The sequence below is a fragment of the Mobula birostris genome, chromosome 1, assembly GCF_030028105.1.
Source record: "Mobula birostris isolate sMobBir1 chromosome 1, sMobBir1.hap1, whole genome shotgun sequence".
In the NCBI taxonomy this organism is placed as follows: domain Eukaryota; kingdom Metazoa; phylum Chordata; class Chondrichthyes; order Myliobatiformes; family Myliobatidae; genus Mobula; species Mobula birostris.
In genome coordinates this window covers 220348649-220376348 of record NC_092370.1, presented here as the reverse complement: position 1 = coordinate 220376348, position 27700 = coordinate 220348649, and the positions used below count along the sequence as shown (strand labels likewise).

General features: G+C 41.2%; 1 protein-coding gene across 1 annotated transcript in view; it reads right to left on the bottom strand.

Annotated features, from left to right (window-relative positions):
• The window catches only part of slc24a4b (solute carrier family 24 member 4b), a 348425-nt gene that overhangs the window by 25835 nt on the left and 294890 nt on the right, over positions 1-27700 (bottom strand). The window contains 2 exon segments of the mRNA XM_072251318.1: positions 13205-13357; positions 17267-17412. Of these exon segments, the coding sequence (XP_072107419.1) occupies positions 13205-13357; positions 17267-17412 (299 nt within the window).

Sequence of the window (27700 nt, the reverse complement as noted above, 5' to 3'; positions counted from 1 at the left end):
GAAGATAGATGCTGTACACAGAATCCTCGAAGTAGTCACACCATTGTCTAATATATGAAGAATAATATCCCTGCTTTTGTATTTCCTTTCCCTCACTAATCCCTGCGGCAAGCCACTCCTCACATCTTGTTGATCAGTAAAAGACTCATTTAAGCCTACTCAGTATTTACTGTTCACCAGCAGCCTTCTATTTACACCAGTAGGTTACCTCCCACGCAATGGGCATTTAATTTCCCCAACACCCTTTGACGTGGCACCTTCTGAAATCTAAGCAAGCCACAAGAGACAGCAGATGCTGGGATTTGGAGACACGAACAACCTGCTCGACTACCTGGGTTTCTCCTCCAGATTGTTGCTTCCAAAATTTATGTAATGATTCCCCTTATCTATAATGTGCTATTTCTTCGAAGAACTTCAATAAAATTGGTAAAGTATTTGATTTCCTTCTGACAAAGAAATACTGACTTGGCTGTTAAATGAAAATTTTTCTCAGTGCCCAACTACAATATCTTTAATAAAAGGTTCTAACATTTTCCTTATACTGATATCACACTAACTGGATTCCGGTTTCCTGCTTTACAACTTCTTTTTTGAATTACAAATTTACATCTGATAATTTTCCTTTCTTTTCCTGAAGCTAGGACATTTGAAAAATTAAAGCAAATGCATCGATTATCTCCATGACCATTTCACTTAAAAGCCTGGTATGAAATTTATCAGGATACAAAGATTTAGAAGCCTGCAGCTCCAACAATTTGCTCTACATCATGTTCATGGTGGCTTATAATTTTCCGGAATTCCTCCCTCCCTAAGAGTTCCAGATTTATGGACATTTCTGGGATGTTAAGACAGGTCCTCTCTTTCAAAATTTGACCGGTCCTTTGGTTATGAAAAGCCTCTTTCAGGCTATCTCTAGCTGAATATCCTTACATGCATCAGCTAATTATAGAACTCTTCCAATGTTAGCTTTGTTGCCTTCCTATCTGTTACCTTGCATAGACTCACCTCATCCAAAACTTTTTTTCCTAAATCATATCTTGTTATATATTTTGCTAATTTCATGATCTGTTAAAATTAAATTCTCAGCCCTGTATTTCAATATTCAATACTTCCTGTTGTACTCTTGACTTTGCCCTAATACAAACCCAATAAAACTCTTCTATTTTGTAGAAAATAACACCTGCTGTGCAGATTCACTTCTTTCTTCCAACTTGACTGATTTTTCAGCTTTGGAATTCCCTCTCAAAATCCCTTTGCTTCTTCATCCCACTCACCCCACCCCCAATTCAAGAAATCTACATATATAAAAAAACACTTGGACAACTCTCCTTTTGTATTTATATCTATTAGAATGAAGAGCTATGGGTTACTTTATATAAGAGATACATAAGGTGCTGAAAGAACCCTTTGGGCCAAATGGCATTTGTAGAAGCAAAGGGATGATCAATGTTTTAGGTCAAGATCAGTCCTGATGCGTGTTCTCAACATGATACATTGACCATCCCTTTCCTTCACAGATGCTGTTTGATCCACCGAGTTCTTTCAGCCCTTCACCTATTGCTTCAGATTCCAGCATTCACAATCGCTTAAAAGCAAGAGATTCTGCAGATGCTGGAACATAAGGACATAAGAAATAAGTACAGGAGTAGGCCATCTGGCCCATTGAGCCTGCTCCACCATTCAATAAGATCATGGCTGATCTGACCATGGACTCATCTTCACCTACCTGCCTTTTTCCCATAACCCTTAATTCCCCTACTATGTAAAAATCTTTCCAACCTCATCTTAAATATATTTACTGAGGTAGCCTTCACTGCTTCATTAGGCAGAGAATTCCACAGATTCACCTCTCTCTGGGAAAAGCAGTTCCTCCTCATGTCCACCCTAAATCTGCTCCCCTGAATCTTGAGGCTATGTCTTCTAGTTCTAGTCTCACCTTCCAGTTGAAACAACTTTCCTGCCTCTATCTTATCTATCCCTTTCATAATTCTACATGTTTCTATAAGATCTCCTCTCATTCTTCTGAATTCCGGCGAGTATAGTCCCAGGTGACTCGATCTCTTTTTGTAGTCTAACCCATTCATTTCTCCCCTGCACCGCCTCCAAAGACAGTACACCCTTCTTCAAGTAAGGAGAACAGAACTGCACGCAGTACTCCAGATGTGGCCTTACCAGTACCCTGTACAGTTGCAACATAACCTCCCTGCTCTTAAATTCAATCCCTCTGGCCATGAACGCCAATAATCCATTTGCCTTCTTGATAGGCTGCTGCATTTGCAAACCAACCTTTTGTGATTCAAGCATAAGCACTCCAAATCCTTCTGCACAGCAGCATGCTACAATCTTTTACCATTTATATAATAACCTGATCTTCCATTTTCCTTCCAAAGTGGACAAACTTGCATTTACCAACACTGTACTTCAGCTGCCATACCCTTGCCCACTCACTTAACCTATCTATATCTCTCTGCAGACTCTCCGTATCCTCTGCATAATTTGCTTTTCCACTCAATTTAGTGTCATCAACAAACTTAGATACACTACACTCGGTCTCCTCTTCCAGATCGTTAATGTATATCGTGAACGGTTGTGGGCCCAGCACCGACCCCGAAGCACACCGCTCACCACCAATTGCCAACCAGAGAAACACTCATGTATTCCAATTTTCTGTTTTTTATTGGTTAACCAGTTCTCTATCCACGCTAATACATCAACCCAAACTCTATGCGTTCTTATCTTATGGATGTTTTTTATGTGGCATCTTATCAAACGCCTTCTGGAATTCCAAGTAAATGACATCCATCTGTTGCCCTCTATCCACTGTGCTCGTTATATCCTCAAAGAACACCAGTAAGTTTGTCAAACAGGACCTGCCTTTGCTGAATCCCTGCTGCGTCTGCCTGATGGATTCATTTCTTTCCAGATGCCTCGCTATTTCTTCTTTAGTGATAGCTTCAAGCATTTTCCAAATACAGATGTTAAACTAATTGGCCTAATACTTACCTGCCTTTCGTCTACATCCTTTTTTGAACAGTGGTGTGTCATTCGCCTTCTTTCAATCCTTCAGGACCTGCCCAGAGTCTAGAGAATTTTGGTAAATTATCACCAAAGCCTCAAATATAACCTCTGCCGTCTCTTTCAGTATCCTGGGATGAGGGGACTTGTCTATCTTTAGGCCCACAGGTTTGCTCAGCACTACCTCTTTCGTGATAGCTATTGTATCGAGGTCCTCATCTCCCATCGCATCAATATCATCTCCCTTCGGCATGTTAGACGTGTCCTCCATCGTGAAAACCGACACAAAATAGTCATTCAAAGCCTCAGCCATTTCCTCATTACCCAATATTAATTCTCCCTTCTCGTCCTCCAAGGAACCTACGTTCACTTTGGCCACCCTTTTCTGCCTTATATAATTATAGAAACTTTTACTATCCATTTTCATATTTTGTGCTAGTTATTTTCATAATCTATTTCCCCTTTCTTTATTGCTCGCTTAGTGGTTCTTTGTTGCTTTTTGAAGTTTTCCAAATCTTCCAGTTTCCCACTAACTCTTGGCGACTTTGTATGCACAAGCTTTCAGTTTGATGCCTTCTTTTATTTCCCTAGTTATCCATGGCTGGCTTTCCCCACCCTTACTGTCCTTGCTTTAAACTGCAATATGCTTTTGTTGAGCACCGTGAAACATCTCTTTGAAAGTCTTCCACTGTAGCTCAACTGTTCCACCATATAGCCTGTGTTCCCAGTCTATCCTATCCAATTCCTCCCTCATCCCAATGTAGTCTCCCTTGTTTAGGCATAGTATACTGGTGTTAGATTGGACTATTGCACCCTCCACTTGTATGAGAAACTCAGTCATGCTGTGATCACTCTTTCCAAGATCACTAATTTTACCTGTCTCGTTGCACAGGACCAGATCTAAGATTGCACATTCCCTTGTAGGTTCAGTAACATGCTGTTCAAGAAAGCGATCACGGATGTATTCTACGAAGTCTTCCTCAGGACTACCTCGACCAACTTGATTCACCCAATCTATGTGCAAGTTAAAGTCCCCCATGATAACTGTTGTTCCATTCTGGCCTGGGTCAGATATTTCTTGGTTTATTGCTTATGCCACTGTAACGTTGTTATTCGGTGGGCTATAGACAACTTCCATCAGTAATTTTTTTCCCTTTACTATTCCTAATCTCTACCCAGAGGGATTCAACATTCTGCTCCTTAGATCTTATATCGTCTCTCAGTATCATCCTGATCTCATCGTTAATTAGGAGTGCTACCCCACCTCTCTTACCTTCCTGCCTATCCTTTCGTATTACCTGATATCCTTGGATATTTAATTCCCAATCCTCTCCACCCTCCAACCACGTTTCTGTAATGGTCACTAAATCATACCCCTTTGTACTGATTTGTGCCACAAGTTCACTGACCTTGTTATGAATACTACTGGCATTCAGATATAGTGCCTTACTCTCATTGTGCCTTTATAATCTAGTAATCTTTGCCTCTTCAAACAGAACAAATCTCATCGGGAGTGACTCATCTTTTGAAGTAGCAAGCGAGTGACCGATGTGGTTGCAGGATGGGAGCCATTTGGAAAGAACAAGTTTCATTGGGAGTGAGTCACAATTTGAAATAGTGAGTGAGAGAGAGATATATTGTTGGTGGGTAGGAGCCATTTGGAAAGAACAAGCCTCACTGGGAATGAGTTTTACTCCAGCCATTAAAAAGAAGTGAGGTGTATGTGATGCGGCACATTGTGGGAGCAGTATCGTTGGAGTGGGCCGGTGTTAGAGTGGCCAGGCTTTAGCTCAACAGGCTTTGTTGATGACAGGCAGAGGCTAAAGGAGCTGAGTTATTTGTTATTGATTGTGGAACATGGGCTTGAGAAGTTGGAGCCAATGGTGTTACAAGCTTGGTGGGAAGAGGCTGAATAAATGACTTAAGTGAGTGCGAAACCCAAAGGTTTCAGAGAGAAGGCACAGGTAAGAACAAGTAAGCCTTTTTTTAATTGTCTGTAAATCCTTAATCCTTAGTTCAGTGTCGGCAGGATTGTTAAGGCAGTGGAATGCCCCTCCTGTGAAATATAGTATTTCAGGGTACCTAATGACTACATCTGCAGGAAAGTGCACCCAACTTCACCTCCTGAGTAACAAGGTCAAGGATCTGGAGCTGGAGCCAGGAGGCTGGAAACCTCATAGATGAAACTTTTACTGAGATGGTCAGATAGCAGTTGGGTTACCACCAGCAGATGAAAGGGGAGTCAGCAGTCAGTGCAGGGTTTCCCTGTGGCCATTGCCCTCAGCAACAAGTATACGCCTTTTAGACTTCCAGCACCTGCAGATTTTCTCGTGTTTGTGCCCCTTAGATACTGCTGGGGGTGGGGGGATGAATTATCAGGGCACGGCAGCAGTAGCCAGGCCAGTGGCACTGTGGGTGGCTGCGAGGCTCAGCAGGGAAGGGTAAAGTCAAGTAGAGCAATAGAAATAGGAGACTGAATACTTAGGGGGGAATGGACAGGAGATTCAGTGGCCATGAGAGATGCCATGATGGTGTGTTGCTTCCTAGGTGTTAGGGACAAGGCTGCAGAATACTCTCAAGTGGGAGGGTGAACAGCCAGAGGTTGTGGCACACGTTGGCACCAATGCCATAGGTAGAAATGGGGGAAAAAGGTCCTGTACAGTGAGTATAGAGAGTTAGGGAAGAGGCTGAAGAACAGGATCTCCCAGGTAGTAATCTCTGGATTACTCCCAGTGATGTGCTAATCAGGGCAGGAATAGGATAATGCACAGATGAATGAGTGGCTAAGGAACTGGTGCAGAGGGCAGGGTGTCAGGTTTCTGGATCATTGGAACCTTGTCTGGGGCAGCGGTGACCTGTAAAAGGGGGATGGGTTGCACATAAACTGGAGGAGAACCAATATCCTGGCCGGGAGGTTCACTAATACAACTCAGGAGGTCTTGAACTAGTTTGGCAGGGGGATGGGGGCCAGAGCACTAGATCAGAAAGTAGAAAGATGGGGAGGAAGGTAGATGTCAGGGCCAGTAAAAGCAGGCAGGAGCAAAGTAACAGATATAACAGGATGGATAGTTTGAAGTGTGTGTATTTTAATGAAGGGAGTATTAGGGGTAAGGGTGATGAACTTAGAGCATGGATCCGTACATGGAATTAGGATGTTGTGGCCATTGCAAAGACTTGGTCGAGAGAGGGACAGGTATGGGTGGTGGTAGGGGCAGATACATCAGGAATTTTCAAGGGATGTCTAGATAGGCACACGAATGTGAGGAAAATGGAAGGATATGGACATAGTGAAGGCATAAGTTTATGCCTAGATTAGTTTAGCTGCTTATTTGATTACTAATTTAATTGGTTTGGCACAAAGTTGTAGGTTAGATGGCCTGTTCCTGTGCTGTTCTGGTTTGTGTTCTTGGAGCTCAAAATGTCAGGTAGCACCTATGGAGGGGAATAAACAGTTGATGCTTTGGGCTAAGACATTCATTAGGACTGATGAAGGGTCTTGACCCGAAATGTCAACTCTTTTATTTCTCTCTGTAGATGCTGTCACATCCGCTGAGTCTTTCCACTGTTTCTTGTGTCTCTAGGGCATGGGATGACAGTAAATCTATGTTTTTGTTTGAAGTGATCAGATTCAAGATGGCATAAGATGTCAGCTTTATGTATAATTGTAAAGAAATGTTAATTAACATGTTATTGTCAATCTGAATGAAGGCTAGCCACTTTCCAACCAAGAAAGAGACAAAAAGGACAGAAACTCTGGGGTCTCATATTTTGACTCCTATGTGGGAATCGAAGTCCCAGACACAACAGTTTTTCAACCTGCCATTGCCTTTATACTCTGCTTCTCCCATTCTAGAGAATATTATAGGAATGAGAAAACATGGGAATGTGGGCAAGAACTAAATTGCTTCAATCAGATTAGGATACTGCCAATTTCAGTTTACAGCTTGGCTACATGCTGAACAGTAATATAACTTGAGGCTTAGGGTGAGGTGGTGAGTTGTAGGTGCCATTACTTTTCTTGAACTGAGGGTTCTTGCTTGTTTATGAATATTTACGACTTTAGGAAGTTTGACACACAGTTTCAATTTGCCTGTGTTTATCTGAGGTACATTAAAGGTTGGGCTCAGAACAATGCCCTGTTAAAAATGAAACCTGAGGTTACATATTTTTCGTGAGTGTCTGTACAAGTTGCTTCAAGGTGAAAGCATGGACACTTTGGACTGTAACTATTACTGTTAGACCTCTTACAGGACAAGTGTGAGGTATTGCACGTTGGAAGGACAAACCAAGGTAGAACATACAGGGTTAATGATAAGGCACTGAGGAGTGCAGTGGAACAGAGGGATCTGGGAATACAGATACAAAATTCCCTAAAAGTGTCGTCACAGGTAGATAGGGTCGTAAAGAGAGCTTTTGGTACATTGGCCTTTATTAATCAAAGTATTGAGAATAAGAGCTGGAATGTTATGATGAGGTTGTATAAGGCATTGGTGAGGCCGAATCTGGAGTATTGTGTTCAGTTTTGGTCACCAAATTACAGGAAGGATATAAATAAGTTTGAAAGAGTGCAGAGAAGGTTTACAAGGATGTTGCCGGGACTTGAGAAACTCAGTTACAGAGAAAGGTTGAATAGGTTAGGACTTTATTCCCTGGAGCGTAGAAGAATGAGGGGAGATTTGATAGAGGTATATAAAATTATGATGGGTATAGATAGAGTGAATGCAAGCAGGCTTTTTCCACTGAGGCAAGGAGAGAAAAAACCAGAGGACATGGGTTAAGGGTGAGGGGGGAGAAGTTTAAAGGGAACATTGGGGGGGCTTCTTCACACAGAGAGTGGTGGGAGTATGGAATGAGCTGCCAGACGAGGTGGTAAATGCGGGTTCTTTTGTAACATTTAAGAATAAATTGGACAGATACATGGATGGGAGGTGTATGGAGGGATATGGTCCGTGTGCAGGTCAGTGGGACAAGGCAGAAAATGGTTCGGCACAGCCAAGAAGGGCCAAAAGGCCTGTTTCTGTGCTGTAGTTTCTATGGTTTCTATGGTGACAAAAGCAGGAAAGTGGGGAAAAAGCTGGAGTATTTGTTAAGGAAGTAATTCACTTTCGATTCAGTATTGAAGAAAGCTTGGGACAAATTGCAGTTGTTTCTTCATGACACCAGCTGGCATTTATGTTGTTCTTATTTCTGCAGCAATTCCTCTCCACGTACATGAAGAGGAGGAAACCTCTACTGGGAGGTAGGCTTTCAAGAAGGTTTTAAAGAGAAAGGTAGGCAGAAAGCTATACAAGTATTGAATAGTGCAAGCCAAAAGAGATGGAAACCCTGTCATTGAAGATGGTTTGGAGTGAAGGAAAGTGCGAGAGTCTTGACTGAGGGACATAATTACAAGATAATGTGCAGTGATGTAAAACTGAGGGCCTCATGGGGATTTCTTCCTGCAGCCACTGGTAAAATCTCTCTAATTCTCCTCTCTGGATGGCTATTGAGGCTAAATCATCGGAGGCTCTTAAAGAGAAGGCAGATGCATTTTTGAAAGAATGTGGAATGAGTGCAGTGGGAAATTGGCACAGAAGAGGAAACGAGGCCTAGGTGAGATCAGCCATGATGGGAGGATAGATTTGAAGGGCTGAACAGTCTAATACATTTCAAGTTACAGTGAGAATGGCTGTAAACCTATCTCCATATCAATGCAATTGATTGGCGTTTGACTGAAAATCCTGACAGGGCCAGTTGAAATCAATGGGAAGCAATCACCCACTTATAATGCAACATATAATGCAAACTGGTTTGGACTTTGGAAATCCTGAGTACAGCTGTTCTACTCGACTACTGACTGTGGTTCCCCTGTGTTCTGCCAGGGTTCTCTATCACTCTCCAATAGAGCAGCGCAACATTGCACAGATCTCCCAGATCTAGAGGCTGGGAAGCTTGCCAACTGAGCCCTGGCACAACTGTAGCAATCCACTGAAATAAATGGAAACAAATGGCCAATTGACATTTCTATTTGATTTAAATTAGTAAGTTCAAATAGATTTAATTGCTGTAATATACAGCATTAATAGTATTTTCATTAACACCTTTCACATGTAAAATGGACACATATTCATAAATAAATGTTCTTAAACTATGCTGACTCTGTGGAGCAGAAACACACGAGGATATCTCTTATGGACATGGAAGGCTTGGTCTGATCAGGTATTTACTAAAGGCAGATTTCAACTTACATGGGGATAACCAAGATAACTAATGTTCAATTTCGGTGATGTGAAGCTGAATTATTTTGCAAAAGCATTGATTTGAAGAACTGATAAATAATGTAATTAAAATCATTCTATTTTCAACAAGTTATTATTACTAAAGTAATCTACATTTTTCAGCTGTGTGAATTTGTTCAAATGTTTCAGTTTTTTCATCAGATGGATACGACCAAATTTATACTTGTAGAGCAACAATGTGCTGGAGGAACTTAGTGAGTTGAGGGTCATCTGTAGTGGCAGAGGAATTGCTGATGTTTTAGGTCCTAACCTGACATCAACACTGCTGGCAGCAGCTAGGCCTGCTGAGTTCTTCCAGCAGGTTGTTTGTTGCTCCAGATTCCAACGCCTGCAGTCTCTTGTGCCATCATATTTTTAAATATCTTTCAGATGAAAGTCACCTTCTCCTCTGCTTACCACTTACAGAAACTGATCCTGAATAACTTTTCGAGAAAGAGCCTCACAATGGAAGCCTGGCTTCTGTGGGGATTGGAAAGGCAGCTTGATGACATAGACTTTGCTGCTCTCTCTTCACTGCTCAAAGGAGCTGTCAGCACTTTGGCCAAGGGCAATGGGCTTCAATTAGCTATATGAAACGAAACCAATGTAATTAAAGCTGAGTGAAATCTAGGAGCTCAGTGTAAACTCAAAAGCTCAAGACATACATGTTTCTAATTTACATATGTCCGTAAGTGGGGAGGCACAGTAGTGTGATGGTTAGTCATCAGTGATCCGGGCTTAATTCAGTGCCAGTGGTTACTAGTTGAGGTTTGATTCCTGCTGCTTTCTGTAAGGGGTTTGTACTTTCACCACACGACCATGTGGGTTTCCTCTTTGTGCATCAGTTTCCTCTCACATTTCAAAGAGATATGGTTCCGGTTAGTGGCCATGATGGGTTGGCACTGGAAGCATGGCAACACTTGTGGGCTGCCCCCAGCAGAATTCATAGACTGTGTTGGTTGTTGATGCTAATCAGTACATTTCACTGCTTCAGTGTTTCGACGTACACGTGACAAATAAAGCAGATCTTTAAGATTTCTTTAACTTTAAAAAAAGTCTTTCCCCATCTACTTCCTAGTAACCTATTCTTTCTGCCATGCACAGTGACTTCCCTCAATTCTCTGACCCTAGGGATAATTTACAAGAGTCAATTAGCCTACAAGCCAGCACCTCCTTGTGATGTGGAAGGAAAGTGGTGCGCCCAGGAAAAATCTGGGAAATCATGGGGAAAAGCTGCAAACACCACACAAGCAGCACCCGAGGTCAGGATCGAATTGAGGTTGCATGATCTGTGAGGCAGCAAAGCTGCATGCTGCTCCATTGTGTTAACCTGCTAATGTCAAAATGTTGCAACAGTCAACAGCACCATTGGAATGATGAACTGCAGGATAAAACTGTAAGATGCATTTGGAGGAAGGTATGATTAAATCGTACAGTGCTTTGGACAGACTGCACCTTGAGTATCAAACAAGGACCAATGAAGGGAAGGCATATGAGGCCAGTTCTGTTTGTTAGAGAAGAAAATGCGCATCCCACACAGAGTTGCAGACCAAATGTATCAGGGGCATTGCTGCTTGCAATGTGAACAGGGGTTGCTGCCAGGGGTAAATTCACCACGGCTTTTTATTCAATTCAATGTCACGGATGGAAAAGTAAGAGAGGCATTTGGTGCACTAAATCTGTATAACTTAATTTTAATGCCAGTAAAAAAAAATCCCCAACAGGAAAACTACTGGCTGTTCAGTAATGCTCAATAGCTGATAACCAAAGGTATAAAAAAATCTATCAGGACAATTCCACTGAGGTCAATCCCCAAGTGAGGATCTGTTCTCCCACCCCACCCCCTGCCCTCCCGGCATCCCCAACTGCACTCTGACAAAGGGCTCCCTTGAACATGTCTGGAAACTGTTGCGGACGGGGCAGGTAGCCTGTTACTGAAACTTTTGCAGTGCTAAGTGATCATTGTTGAGAACACCCACCATGTTTGAAGCTGAGACCCAAGTTCCAAATTCTACCAGATGTCAGTCTTTTCCATGTATTCTTCACTAAAAATCTAGCTCGCTTGTGCAAGACACTCCTTTAAAGTTATCTTCTTGAGGTACACAAGGAAAGCTAAGATGATTAAAAAGAACTAGAATATCTCTCTAAGTAACTCTTTAAGATCATGGCAAGAATGTATTTGCTCATATTAGTAGAAAAAGAAAACTGAAGATAGATAGGTAAACACTATGCATCACATACAGCACAACCATTGCATCTTTCTGTAATACAAAAGGTGCTCAGGTGGAGTTACAGAATTAATTGAACAGTTCCTCACAAGACCAGAATGCAGGAACTCCATACATACCAACATTGTGTGGGTACTTTCACCTCAACATATGCAAATGTTCAAGCTTAATCACTACTATCTTCTCAAAGGCAACTAGAGATGGGCAATGGAGTCATAGAACACTACAGCACAAAACAGGCCATTCAGCCCATCTAGTCCATGCTGAAATAATAATCTGCACTTGGACCATAGCTTTCTATGCTCCTCCCATCCATGTACCTGTACAAAACGTTGAAATCAAACCTAAATCCACCACTTCCACTGGCAGCTCTTTCCACACTCTCACCTCCCTCTGAGTTGAAGACCTTCCCCCTCATATTCGCCTTAAACAGTTCACCTTTCACTCTTAACCCATAACCTAAAGGATGGTATGCCAATAATGCCCTCTTTCCATTAACACATTAAGACCGATTCACCAGTTCAGGACATTCCAAGCTTCTAACTATCTGGTGACTATTACAAAGAACCTGTTCATTCTCAGAAGCAGAAATATATTACCTCTCATTACATGGATTTATCTTCCACTTATTTCTGTTGAAACCATTAAATAGAAGTTTTGGCTTAAACCATTTTACCAGTAACTTCTGTCGAGCTTCTCTTAATTGCCTATTATATATTGATAGAAAATCCATGTAAAGCCTAGATGAATTGCACAACATTGTTTGTACTGTAGGTTTTATCTTTAAAGGGACTATGCTATAATGGATATTTAGAGCAGAAGATGCAGAAATGTAATACAAGTTGAGTACCCCTTATCTGAAGTGCTTGGGACTGGAAGTGTTTCGGATTTTAAAATAAATAATGAGATAGCTTGGGATCATTATCACTTCTGACTGAATTTATGTGCTACTTGTAAGCAACCTTTGTCTTCCACTTGTTATGTCCTGATGCAGCTGGCTAGCATGTTAGATTTCCATCAGCGATGATATTGGCAAACCCATTAATTATTTTCTACGCTGTTTCATTATCAGCAGATGCTTTGTCGCCACAAGTCTTTAAAAATTTAAAGCCGTGCCAGTTCTTAAATTTCTGCAACCAGTTTACTTTCAATTCACAGTTACCTTCAATTTTCAGTTTGGCGTGATAGATCTTTGCTTGCTTCATGATCATCAGACCATCAAGCATACCATTCACCGTTAAGCATACCATTCATCTTTAAGTGTTCAATCCTATGCTGAAGAATCCACTCTTTCTATACACAACCCAGATCTTCACTTTTTGCTTTATGCAGTGTTTTTGTATTTTTCTTTAGCTTTTTTTCATTACACTTTTCAGAACTATCTGTGGTGTGCAGAGACCTGCATCTTGCCAGGGAACCTTCCTAGCACCTTGTGGCATTTTCCATTTGTGATGTTATGTCAGTGCTCAAAAAAAGATTTCAGAGGTTTTCAGATTTTGGAATTTCACATAAGGGATACTCAACCTATACTTTTGTGCCATCACTGGACTTGCCAAATAATACTCTTGAGACTGGTAAACATTGGTAAATTGTGATTATCCTTGTATTCATATTTTGTATACTTTATAGAATAGCTTTCTTTTTGTCTTTAACATGACCATACAACATATAAATGGAATACATATCTATTGTGCTTATTCTCACCTGGTGGAGAAAATGGTGACAGGAGCTCTGGCTCATTTTCATCCTTGTTGCCATCTTCTTTTGTATTTATGTCCAGAGGAACATTTCCATTTTCGATACCATCACATTTCTCAGCTGCACTGATTTCCTTGTCCACACCATTGGCCGATTGAACTGGTCATTACACAAGAACAAACTGTATGTAAATCCCAGAAAGCTCAAAGGCCAGTGTATAAAACCGGTGCCTTAGAGAGACTGATCTCATTATTTTAAGGTGGAAAATAACAAGGATTAGAACACTTTAGAATCACTCAATAATCATATTTAAGTACAACACACATCTTTGTAATGAATTTACTACATAAAGTGGATTTTTCAGAAGCATAAAATGTCACAATGTGCAACTGAACTTACAGATCTTAAACTATCAAGGTCTTTGTTTTACCTGCACCTCACGGGTTATGGGGAGGAGATGGTAGTGAGGGAACTATTAGCTGTACACTGGAGTTAAAACAAAATCTATATGAACAAAATTTAGTGAATAATTTTGATCAAATTTTATATCCCTCAGTTTCATATCACTATTCATTAGTCAGGCTCACAGGTAAAGATAGCAACTTGGTTGATGCAGAAAGACTCTGTCTATTTTGTCATTTTCTTGTTTCCATATTGAATACGTTTAGATTAGAGAACTGATACATGTAAACCATAGCCTCCCCCATAGACAAGGTATGATGGCAGGCCAATAGGGAGCACTGGAGAACACGGTAAAGATCTCCTTCACCAATGAAATCAACTTAATCCCTCCTGATACATCACAAACCTACTCAGGTTAAAGGAATCTGAATGGAAGCAAATTGAGGGCAGGGATTAGGCTAAAATGTCTAAAGGGTACCTGAGAAAGAAGCCTTTCACCAGTAGGGCGGTCGGCCTGACTGGTGCCAGAGACATATAAACACCCATAACATTTATGTATCGAACCATGCACTTGAGAGCTACAAACCAGGAGAATTAGTATAGACAGATAACTGTTGGTTGGCATAGATGTGATAGACTGAATTGCTTCTCTCTGTGCTGGATGGCTCAGTGACTATCACTAAATCCAAGGCTCACTGAACATTGTGCTGCAGAATTCCCAGGCACATACCCTAAACTTTCCTGGCAGTATGATACCATCTGATCCTACAAAGCACAATAAGGCTCAATAGTTTCCAGCACAGCATTACGGCCTTTCAACATCTAAACCCTAATTTTGCAGCTGGGCACTGAACTAATTATAACTGCATGATTAATTTTTAAAAATGTTAAATCTGAATTTGGAGCTTGATTATTAATATTTAATACTTGTTCACTTTCCTGTATAATTTGTTTACCTGTAATGGTTGATTCCTTAGCATTTACAGCTTAGAGCCCGCAAATTTGTTAATAAGTTAAAAATTATAAATAAAGCTGTCATCAAAAGTAAACAACAATGATGCATAAATTCATCTATAATCTCACCGGTCTAGCTTAAGATATCAAGCCATTAAGATATTTACTAATTTATTTTCTATATTGCTAATGCTATGGTTAGAGAAGCCACATTATCAGCCTTAGCCATTGTAATGAATTAAAGTTGATTACTGTTATTTGTTATTTATTGCAGAAAATATTGTTAATTATGAAAAGCATTTAAAAATACATAACAGTGTTCAGAAGAACAGTGTTCAGAAGGTTGTTATGGATGATATCAAGAAATAGGAATCACAGTAAGGCCAAGCAGACAGACGTTTGATAACGGTTAGTGAGGTAGATGGAGAAGAATTTAAAGATATTAATTGGTGTTCAGCAAAGTGAGCAGAATGAACCACAGTTGAAAACAAATCTTGCTTAACTTTGGAAGACTTCTGAGTCAATTAAAATGGAATCTAGTCATATTTGGAAATGCTTTACAGAGCCATAGTTATTATTTGAGTCATCTAATGTAGGTTCATGATGGCCTATGATTTCAATAATTTACTTTGATCATCACTGATAAGTGATGTTATTTGTTGGAGTGTTCTGGAAAGTGTCCTTTTTGCTGGAAAGTATGGACAATGGACCTGGTCAAATATTTTATGGGGTGGTTGGGGTGGGAGTGGGGAGGAGAATTTTGTCTGCTGGGCAATAATTTAACATATTGCTATTACCATATAGGGGAAGGAGAATGTCCTCATCTGGTTCTGACTCTATCTCCCATTTACCTCTCCCCTAGTGATTCGTCCTTTACCTATCCAATTCCATCTCTGGTAGCCCATTGTATTCCTGTTTATTACCTTCCAGCAGCTGTCTCCAACCTTCGTACTCCCTTTCTCTCACTTTGCAACACCCTCCACTCATTTTTGCTTTCCTCCATTTATAGTCCCCCAGTCACTTCCTCCTAATTTCACACCCCTCCTCCCACTACCTGATGCAAGCAGTCTGTCATCTTTCCCTGCTGCTAGTCCACCTCAGGCTCCTGTTGCCCTACTCCCCCTCCCTTTTATACTGGCCATCTCCCCTCTCAGTCCTGATGCAAGTTTCTGTCTTCAAACTTTGCCTATTTCTTCCCCCCTCACAGATGCTGAGTTCCTTCAGCAGGTTTCTGTGGCTCCGGGTTCCAACATCTGGAGTCTCCTGTGCCTCATGTTTCTGCTATTCACTTAACTTGACAACGGGGTATGTTCTGCATCAGAATTCTAGGAAAAGTGGCTTGAAGTGCACGACTATAAAGCCATGAACATGGCAACATGGAGATAAATCATTGAGGAAACTTGGCTGCATTGGCTGACGCACAGCACACAAGAGCAGGAAGGGAACACTAGAAATGTTTGCAGTAAGATATTGGTTAGTTCACATCTGGACTAGTGTGCACAGCTCTAGTCACCACACACTGCAGAAAGTATATGATAACGCTCAGAGGGGCAGAGGTTTACAAGGATATTGCAGGGTGAGGGAATTACAATTATGATGAGGCCTAGGCAGGGTTGCATTCATGGCTGCCAGTGAAACTGAGGGTAGAATTAATCAAGGTACAAAAATTATGAGAGATCCAGAGAGATAAATAATATCTATTTAGCAGTAATGTCAGTAACCAGAGGCTGTGGAGGCCAAGTCACTGGGTACATTTAAGGAAGATGTTGATAGATTTTTGATTGGTCATGTCATGAAGGGATATGGGGAGAAGCCAGGAGATTGGGGCTGAGAGAAAAATGAATCAGTTATGATGTAATGGCAGAGCAGACATGAGGGGCCAAATGGCCTAATTCTGCTCCTATGTCTTCTGATCTTGTGGTCTTATAAATAGTATCTATCTAGCAGTAAGGTCGGTAACCAGAAGCCACATAAAATGGTTCCTGAATGAGGATTTGAAGTATTATCTGCAGAACTATGTGCCAAGAGCCCCAGGCAAGACTAACCGAATGTTTATTTCTGGCTGGAGAGGACACATCGGCCCTCTGCTGTGCCTTAACTTTCTAAATTCCTATGAAAACCAAAATCAAAATTTTCACCATGAGAGATTTTCTTTGTTTAGGGGAATGGGGGGAGTCAAGGTTAAAGAAATAAACGCCTTCTGCAGTGATCTGATTCAGCTGTGGCACATTCAGCATGCTAGAAGTCACAAGGTGAGTAAGGTCCAAAGATTCCTCCTGGATTCATGCTGGGTTACCACATCACATGTGAACAAGTCGTGTTGTCAGTTGAGGAATGGGCAGAGCGGCACTGGCAGAGGTGGAATCACTTTGTGACTGGCACCGTCTCCCAGCAGAGCATCTTCAGAATGAAAAAGCAGCAACACTCACAGCCTTCAGCTTCTCAATACAATCATGCCTAGGAATGCTACTGCTCCTGATCGTGAAAGAAAAAAAAATGAAACATTAAGCGTTTGATTCAATTTTCCATCGTTAATGAGGCCCCCCCAAAAAAAATCTGTTTGACAAAGGTCTATTCTAAAAAAAATTCTCTAACAATGAAATTGAAAAGCTATTGACAAAAATGCTCAGAAAATTGTTACCGAATTATTAAAGAGATGCTGAGTGGGGATAAAAGATTTTTACTGGCCATTCTCTGTCTGGTTAGCCTTACCTTGAGATAACAATGGGAGTGATAGATCATCACAACTACTGAGAGAATCAATATTACCATCCTCCATCTCGTTGCCAATCACATTGCCGTTTGCCACGTCCTTCATCAGCTTGCTCACAAAATAGCTCTGCATCTTGTTATTAAACCTGCGAGCAAACATCAAACAACATGACATTATTGTTGTTGTTTCAATTTGCAGGTGGGATTATTAGAGTCATGGGAAAGTACAGCGCACAAAGAGGCCCTTCGGCCCATCTAGCCCATGCCGAGCCATTTAAACAGCCTACTCCCACTGACCTGCACTGGGACCATAGCTGTTGATGTCAACAAGTATATATTCATAATTGATAGATACGATCAATTCCAGGCTGAAGACCTGGACACTTATGCAATACTGGTATTGTCAGTGTAGTTTCAGTTCTCTCCCTGTCAATGGAAGGACATAATCCACTCTAGGCTGGTAGAACTTAATTTTATTTATTTATAAATACAGTGTGGAACGGGCTCATCCAGCCCAGCAACCCACCTATTTAACCCTAGCCTAACCAGAGGCCTATTTACAATGACCAGTTAACCTACTAACCGGTACATCTTTGAAATGTGCGAGGAAACCGAAGCACCCGGAAATGGTGCAAATGTTACAGATATTAAGTTTATCAACTTTTTGGAGTTAAATTCAATCCCTTGTCAACTCAAAAACCACAATCCTCATTAATTCCCGGGCTTGGCAACTCAGACTTACTTGACAGATGTAGATCCATTCTAAGCACGAGTTGGAAGCCAATCTCTGTGACCGCTAGCCGAGCCAGCAATGAGGCAGAATTCTCAGTTGGGTTTACAATATGTGGCCTGAGGTCAGGGGACGAGATGTGGCCATGCAGGGAACTCTTTCCACATGAGGCTGAAGAAATAATACTGTTGCATTTGGCGCAGATAATTAAAGCGTAGGAAGAAAGATTAACATGTAACTTTCTGGGCCTCTTCTGGCTAGATGCAATGTTGGCGAGGATGATAACGTCATGGGGTCAATGAAAAATTAATTTTAAAAAACTACAGGCACTGGCTATCTGAAAGAAAACCAGAAAATGCTGGAAGCTCCTGGCAGGTCAAGCAACATCCATTTCTCTTTTTGTCATGTTAGAGAGGGTCCTGCTGGCCTGCTGAATTGGTAGATGCTCTTGTGATTTGATTTGAAGAGAAGGTTCAAGTGGTATCAGATTAGCTCATGGTTGCATATGGCTAGGTATGCAGTCAGGGGGATTTTACATGCCCATCTGCATTGTTTCCACTGATTGATAGAATTAATAATGCTCTAACAATGGCCTAAATAAGTTTAATAACCTTGCCGCACTCTATAAGCATCAACTAGGTTAAATACAATGTCATTTCTCCATCTCATTGTTGATCTATTCTTTATGATTACAAAGATTTTCATAAGTTTCCGTTCAATGCCTCTCAACATCTGTAACTTTTTTCATGTCATCCTCTTCATCATAAGAAAGTCTGCGTTCATTGATAGACTCTGCTCCTTGGAAGAAGCACCAATAAATTCTCACTAGTTTAGTCACAGAACAGCTTATTCTTAACTTCCTTCTCTTAAAAAAACTAGTGAGAAACTACTTATAAAATATAATTTTGTTCCATTAGCCATATGCCTGTACCACATTCCCAGTAATCATCTGTTAGCAATGGAGCTGAGATAATAAACACTGACAGTTTGGAACTTAAAAATTAGTTTCCTCTAACATAAAGGTTTTGGCAGGTACTCATTATTTGCTTCCATGGTCATTTTCTCACTTAACGGTCTTGAAACATTGTGGAAAAAATATGATCACATGTTTTAATCTGTCTTTTTGCAGGGCAAAGAATACGAGGTCAGACAAGGTAAAATGCTGATTCGGTTGATTTGTCCAAAAGTCTGGAGCATTCCAGGCTTGAATAACTGAGCAATGCTTGTTGAGAAAAAGATTCTTTCACAGTCATGGATATAAGATTCCACTGTCATGACTTCAAGATTAAAACAAGTCTTACACAATTTTTCTTCATCTTGGAATTAATTTTCACTTGCATTGACAGCAGAATGAGTAAAGAAAACATTTTCTTTCAATTGCTCTACAAGCATTGCTTGAACAATATGAAAAATGCAATGGTACCCAATACGTGGGTACGTAACAGGCCAGAGAAAGATAAATAAACACAGGTCATGTTAGATCATTGGAAATAAAGTGGCAAATCCAAGTAAAATCTTGACATGACCTTGCTGAAGATCAGAAAAGATTTTGTAATGCAGTAGTACTTAACCTTTTAATATCCCTGTAAAAGGTTCAAAGGAGGTTCATGAAATGGATTCTAGGATTAAATAGTTTTGTCATAAGAGTGTTTGATGGCTCTAGACCTGTATTCACTGGAGTTCAGAAGAATGAGGGGTGACCTCATTGAAACCTATTGAATGGTGAAAGGCCTTGATGAGTGGAAGTGGAGAGGATGTTTCCTATGGTGGGAGAGTCTAAGACCAGAGGACACAGTCTCAAAATAGAGGGGTGTCCTTTTAGAATGGAGAAGAGGAGGAATTTCTTTAGCCAGAGAGTGGAAAATCTGTGGAATTCTTTGCCACAGGCAACTGTGGAGGCCAAGTCCTTATGTATATTTAAGGCAGAGGTTGATAGATTCTTGATTGGTCAATGCATGAAAAGATATGGGGTGAAGGCAGGAGATTGGGGCTGAGAGGGAAAATGGATCAGCCATGATGAAATGACAGAGAAGACTCAATGGGCCAAATGGCCTAATTTTGCTCCTATAGTTTATGGTCTAATATAAAGAGTGAATCAATTTCCCACTAATATGCTACAGATCAAAATTCCATACATTTTCAATGATGGAACAAATATTATTTTTCACTGTCAATAACATAAATCACACCATTCAAGACAGACACTATAAAAGTATTGAGTAGGTATGATTATAGATACATTATGCTCTGAACTCAATTATGTACTTCAAATCCCTTCTGGGTATTACAATCTATGTAATGCATGCCACTTATTTTAAATCTATAATTGAAGAATGATACGTGTGTGTGTGTGTGTGTGTGTGTGTGTGTGTGTGTGTGAGAGAGAGAGAGAGAGAGAGAGAGAGAGAGAGAGAGAGAGAGAATGAAATCATCACACTTTTGCTTCCCCTTCACTTAACACAAGATTTACACAGATTACAATAACAGAACAGACAGCTATCTCTTCCCTACACATTGCATTCTAGATAAGAAATAGGAAGGGGATAGATCTTTGATGGGAATGTATTATATACTCCCAACTAGTTGACAGGTATTAAAGGAATAAATATGTGGAGAGTTTGCTATTTGATGCAGGAATAATGGGGATGTAATAGTAGGTAATATTCACTTTCCTAATATTGACTGGGACTGACATTATGCTGAGGATTAGATGGAAATGAATTTGTTAAGTGTATCCAGGAAGGTTTTCTGGTAACACTTGACTTCTTCTTCAAAGTTCAAAGTATATTTATTATCAAAGTATATATATGTACTTATATATACAACCCTGAAATTTGTTTTCTTGTGGGCATTCGCAGTACATCCAAGAACCATAAAAGAATCAACGAAAGACAGCACCCAACAGGGAAGACAAACAACCGGTGTGCAAAAGACAACAAACTGTCCAAATACAAAAAGAAAAGAATATAATAATGAATAAAATAGCAATAAATATAGAGAACATGAGATGAAGAGTCCTTGAAAGTGTGTCCATAGGTTGAGGGAACAGTTCAGTGATGGGGCAAGTGAAGTTGAGTGAAGTTATTCCCCCAGTTCAGGAGTCCCCGGACCTAGTAGTGTAAGTCCTGAGGCTCCCGTACCTTCCTCCTGATGGCAGCAATGAGAAACGGGCATGACCTAGGTGGTGGGTGTCATTGATAATGGATGCTGCTTTCCTGCAACAGCGCTCCGTGTAAATGTGCTCAATGGCGGGGAAGGGTTTTCTTGGGAAATGAGTCTGTGCAAGAGACAGACATATCAGTCGGCGAGCACTTTGCGACAAATAACCATAATTCTATTAATTATGGAAAAAATAGCACTGGTCCACAAATTAAAAAGGAGTAAAAGTGATGCAGAAATACTGTATAAATCTATGGATTCCGCCAGTACTGTGTTGGCCTGATCCTTGAAGAAATTATAACAATAGAGTTGATTTCCAGAGGTGACAAGAGAACAGCTGACCTTGGGGATGTGTAGTACTAAGGAATGCCAGTGAGACTAAAGTCAATGGGTACCAGGAGAAATTGTTCCAGAGAGTGGAGTCATACTGAGCACAAAGGAAGATGCATATGATTGCTGACAGTCAAATTTCTCAGCACCAACATTTAATTCTGATAGGTTACAATGAGAGTTTAAGCAGATGTCCCTGCACCTAACTTCATACCATCTGCAAACTTTGCAACAAAGCCAACAATTCCATCATCCAAATCATTGACATATAAAGTAAAAAGAATCGGTCCCAACACAGACTCGTGTAGAACACCACTAGTCACCAGCAGCCAACCAGAAAAGAATCCTTTTATTCCCACGCTTTGCCTCCTGCCATCAACCACTGCTTTATCCATGCTAGAAGGTGCCTGTAATCCCATTGGCTCATAGCTTGTTAAGCAGCCTCATGTCTGGCACCTTGTCAAAGGCCATCGAAAATCCAAGTATACAACATCAACCAATTCCCCTTTGTTTATCCTGCTTGTTATTTCTTCAAAGAATTCCAACAGATTTGTCAGGCAAGATTTTCCCTTCAGGAAACCATGCTGACTTCTGCTTATTTTATCACGTCCCTCCAAGTACCCCGAGACCTTATCCTTAATAATCGACTCCAACATCTTCCCAACCACTGATGTCAGACTAATTGGCCTATAGTTTCCTTTCTTCTGCCTATCTCCCACCTTGAAGAATGAAGTGACATTTGCAATTTTTCAGTCTTCTGGAACCATTCCAGAATCTAGTGATTCTTGAAAGATCATTACTAATGCCGCCATAATCTCTTCAGCCACCTCTCTCAGAACCCTGAGGTGTACACCATTTGGTCCAGGTGACTTATCTACCTTCAGACCTTTCAGTTTCCCAAGAACCTTCTCTCTAGTTTTGGTAACCACACACTTAATGACCCCTGACACCTGGAAATTCTACCATACTGTTTATGCCTTCCACAGTGAAGACTGACGGAAAATACTTATTCAGTTTGTCCACCATTTTGTTGTCCCTCTTTACTACCTCTCCAGCATCATTTTCCAGCAGTCTGATATCCACTCTTGCCTCTCTTTTATACTTTATGTATCTGAAGAAACTTTTGGTATCCTCTTTAATATTATTGGCTAACTTACTTTCATATTCCATCCTTACCTTCTTAATTACTTTTTTAGCTGCCTTCTGTTGGTTTCAAATGCTTCTCAATCCTCTAACTCCCCACTAATTTTTGCTCTATTATATGCCCCCTCTTTGCCTTTTATGTTGGCTCTGACTTCTCTTGTCAGCCATGGTTGTGTCATCTTTCCTTTAGAATACTTCTTCCTCTTTGGGATATATATATCCAGTTCCTTCCGAATTGCTTCCAGAAATTCCAGCCATTGCTACTCTGCCGTTATCCCTGCCAGTGTTCTTTTCCAATCAATTCTGGCCATCTCCTCTCTCATGCTTCTGCAATCCCCTTTACCCCACTGTAATACTGATACATCTGACTTTAGCTTCTCCTTCTCAAATTTCAGGGTGAATTCAATCATATTATGATCACTTTGCCTTAAGAGTTCCTTCACGTTAAGCTCTCTAATCAATTCTGTTTCATTGCACAGCACCCAATCCAGAATAGCTGAATAGGAGACTCAACCACAAGCTGCCCTTAAAAGCCAACTTGTGGACACCCTAGAAATTCCCTCTCCTGGAATCCAGCACCAACCTGATTTTCCCAATCTACCTGCATATTGCAGTCCCCCATGACTATTGTAACATTGCCCTTTTGGTATGCATTTTCTATCTCCCATTGTAATTTGTATGCTACATCCTTGGGAGGTCTCTATAAAACTCCCATCAGGGTCTTTTAGCCCCTGCATTTCCTTAGCTCTATCCATAATGATACAACACCTTCTGACCCTATCACCTCTTTCTAATGATTTGATCTCATTTTTTACCAACAGTGCAATGCCACTCCCTCTGCTTTCCCGCCTGTCCTTTCAATACAATGTATGTTCTTGGACATTAAGCTCCCAGCTGTAGTCTTCTTTTAGCCATGAATCAATGATGCCTACAACATCATACCTGCCAATCTGCAATTGTGCTACGTTCATTTACCTTATTCTACATACTGCATGCAATCAAATACAACACCTTAAGCAACACACATCAAAGTTGCCGGTGAACGCAGCAGGCCAGGCAGCATCTCTAGGAAGAGGTGCAGTCGACGTTTCAGGCCGAGACCCTTCGTCAGGACCTTAACAACACCTTAAGTCCTGTTTTCATCCTTTTTGTTTTGTCCACCTTTTATGTTGCAGCTCATCCTGTTGACTGCAATTCTGCCCTATTATCCACCTCTCCTCACTACACATTGCCTCTGTTTGTAAACCAGCTACCTTCATCTTCAGCACTATTATCCATCTTTCCCACAACACCTCTTTCATTGAAATATAGGCTGATCAGAACACTAGTCACATCATGCTCAACCTTTTGATTCCTAACTTTGTCTGAGGTCTTACCAACATCTGCCTCCAAACTCCTGCACTAACTGTTCTGGCACTCTGGTTCCCATCCCCCTGCAGCATTAACTAACCTTCCCACTAGGATATTAGCCTCCCTCCAGTTCAGTACAATCCGTCCCTTCTGTACAGGATGCACTTCTCCCAGTTGTAGTCGTCAGGGACACTAGAGGTCTCCCTGCTTCCCATATCCCACAAGATGAGCATTCAGCTATCCTGCCTGGCACCTCTACTATCCTCACTGAACAGATATAAAGAAGGGAAGGGAAAAAAAACTTGAGCTTTTCTTTTCTCTGCTTTCTCTGACTGAAGCCTCTCTTTGTTGAAACCTTGAAGAGCTAAAGCCTCAAGATCACCAGGCTGACTCTGTCCACTCAGGCGACTGCCACTGCAATGATGAGCACTGTGCTTGTGCCTGCCTTCCCTTAAGCTGATTGGTCACTAGTCAGAGCTCTTTTTCACGGTAGTGACCCGCTGCTGCCTTTTGTACTCAGGCAGTGGGCTTGATTGAAGTCCCCTCCCAAAACTTCTGACGCCCAGACAGATTATTGGAGGGGTGGGTGTGTGGGTGTCCATGCTGCCCACTGCCCCCACCCCTTGCCCTCCCACCTTACACATAAGCTCTTCTCACCGCAGTTTTCGTTCATAGAGGAGCAATTATCTCTAAAAAGAGATTTTGGTTGCCTTTCCTTAATATTCAGCGGCATCACCATTGGCAGAATCTCAGCAATAACGTCCTAGGCTCAAAATCTCAAAATCTATGAACATAAATGTCATAGTTGATGGAGGAAGTAGAAGGCCTGAAGACTAGATTCCGAGGATGCACGGGTTAGGGTTAGAAAGTTGTGGGCATGCTATGTTGGCGCTGGAAGTGTGGTGACACTTGTGGGCTGCCACCACCACAAGTAGCGCTGATCTGATTTGCTGCAACGACGCATTTGACAGTATGTTTCGATGTAGATGTGACAAATACAACAAATCCCTTCCTTTAACCTCTCTTGAATACATAATAATGTTCTCTTATCGCCTCTGTTGAAATTCCACAAACTCTTTATTGAATTACACTGCAGGAAGACCTTTTCACCATCTGTTGTAAGGAGAGAGACTACGTTACTAGTGGTCAAGGGTGTATCTACGGAAAATAGCACCTATGGCAAGCACTGAAATTGCACCCCTGTCCAAACATCTGACACCACCTTTTAGATAACTTTACCAGAATATCAGCTCAAAAATACAAGTCAAGCTCGTTAATCTTTTAATTAACAAATTATAGCACTACATGAAAATTATAACTGCACCTTCCTTGCTTTCACTGATGCAAATTGGTCTATAATGTGATCAAAGTCAGTTTTTTTCAGTTTTTTCTCTTTCTACATTCAGCAGAGCAAGATCACAGAGTCTGCCTTGACCCATGGAGGCTCTCAAATATGAAAGTATTAGTTTTAACTTGCTGAATGATCTCTCACAGCTGGCGATGGAAACTGCGATGGTTAGCATTATCTGAATAGCAATGCAAAGATTGGGGAAAATGTTCTCATCTCCATACTGAACAATAAATTCAAGAAGCTCTTCAGGTCTTGATATTTTCATGTTGACCCACCTTGATAGCAACATTCTGCAATCCAGAATTTCTTCATATAGCTGCTGTCCACCAACATCAGAGCTGTACAATTCGCCCAAATTTTCATTCTTCTTCTGTAGGTCATTACTGTCGGTGCTGTAACATAGTCCCTCGACATTGAGAAGGAACCCGAACTTGGCGTCCGTGTCCTGCAAACGAGCAAACCTTTCATCCATTTCTCTGTGAAGATGGTCGAGTGTTCCCTTCGTGACTCTTTCCATTTCCTCCTTAACTGTTAACCCAGCGTCTCTTGAGTTTTCATTAGCCATTCGTTTCTTTTGTCTCTGATGTCTTTCAACTTCAATATTCCATTCTTGGCAGAGACTGACTCCTTCTTCGAGTGACTCACTGACCAACACTTCTCTTTCATCATAAAAATGACCTCGGAGGGCTTTCAAACCCAGGGCAGCATCATTGAAGTCCATGCTAGGATCCTGCAGCCTCTTTTGAATATGGTCAATGCGAATGAGTACTTTGTTCCAAAGTCCTAGCAAAATCAGAAAATCGTAACTCAACATGCGGTTGTACGGCTGCCTTGCGTCACTTCTTGTTTCACTGGTCTCGTTTTCATTGTCTATCACATCCTGGAGAACTTGAAGTATCTCCTCAAGGTACTTGTTGATGAGCTTCACTGCTTCTGTCCTTGCACCCCACCTGGTTTCGGACTCCGACTTAACAACCACAGGCACGGCGTTTTTGAGTTTTTCCCAGCACCATGTTGAACAAGAGAAAAACACTTAGAGAGCTTCGATGGTTCCAAAAACGTGACCATCATTGTATCCTGCTTGGTGCATGTACACCCATCAAGTTGAGAGTCATTGTCGAAATTCACAAACACTGCCAGGTTGTTTTTCTCACTTACTCTTTGATGAACACCACTTCTGTGTCCAGCCATCACAGCAGCGTTGTCATAGCATTGCGAGAGACAATCTTGTAGCTCCATTTCGTCCTTCTCTAGCTGTTTCAAGACATCTTCAACCAAGCTCTCAGCATCCTTCTGGCTTATCTGGATAAAACCAAGGAAGGACTCTCTAATATGGACTGTTTCCTTCTCAAAATCAACTTCCACGTACCTCACTACTTCTGACATCTGCTCACGGTGTGCCTGATCAGGAGTCGAGTCGAATGTGAGACCATAGTACTTGGCTTTATGAATGCTTCTCAGTAAACTCTGGTGAACAGTGGATGCCATCATGTGGATGAATTCGTTCTGGACACCCGGTGAAAGATAAGTCGTGGATCCAGGACGACTTTCCAAATGAGTGAGGTGTTCTTTTATGACAGGGTCAAAGATAGCCAGTAGTTTCAGTAAGCCAAGGAAATTTCCCACATTGGAGTCATCGTCTTGCTGAAGTGACTCCCTGTGTCCTGGCAAAGCCAGGTTCTGAGTCGCAAGGAATTTTATGCAGTGAAGGATTCTCACTGAGATATCACACCACTTCTGCTTTTCCTTCTCAATCTGTGACTGAAATTCCACGTTAATAACGCCTCTATTTCAGCTAAATTTCTTTCCATTTCTTTCCACTGTGTGAAGCATTTCCGATGACTCTTGGCATTTTCATGAACAGTAATCCTTTCAGGTGCTTTCCACTGGTTGAATCCACTTTCCTGCTCCAATGAGTATTGATGGTCTGACCGGGAATAGAGAAAACAACAGATACAAAATGCAGACTTTTTAGAAGGGGAAAAAACCAGCCATGAGCGAGTCACTTCCTCACCACGACCATTTCCCAATTTCCTCTTGAACCAAGTTTTGTTCATTGAGCCGTTATTTGTTGGTAGGAAAGACCCCTCACTGTTCTGGAAATACTTCGAACCCAGCTTTATTATTTCTGTTCTCAACGCGTCAGGCAGAATTGCTTTTCCAGTATCCTTGTCAAACTTCAGAAGTCCAGTGTCATGCTGTTGAATCACTCCTGATATGACAGTTTAAGGCTCTTTGACACCATCCATTTCACTAAGTCCAGTGTTGTCAGGTTCAATCTCGTCAGGTAAAATCTCGTCAATAAACTCAACATCACCACCACTACCATGGCAGCCTCACTCTTAATCTGGTCATACTCGGATTTATCTGA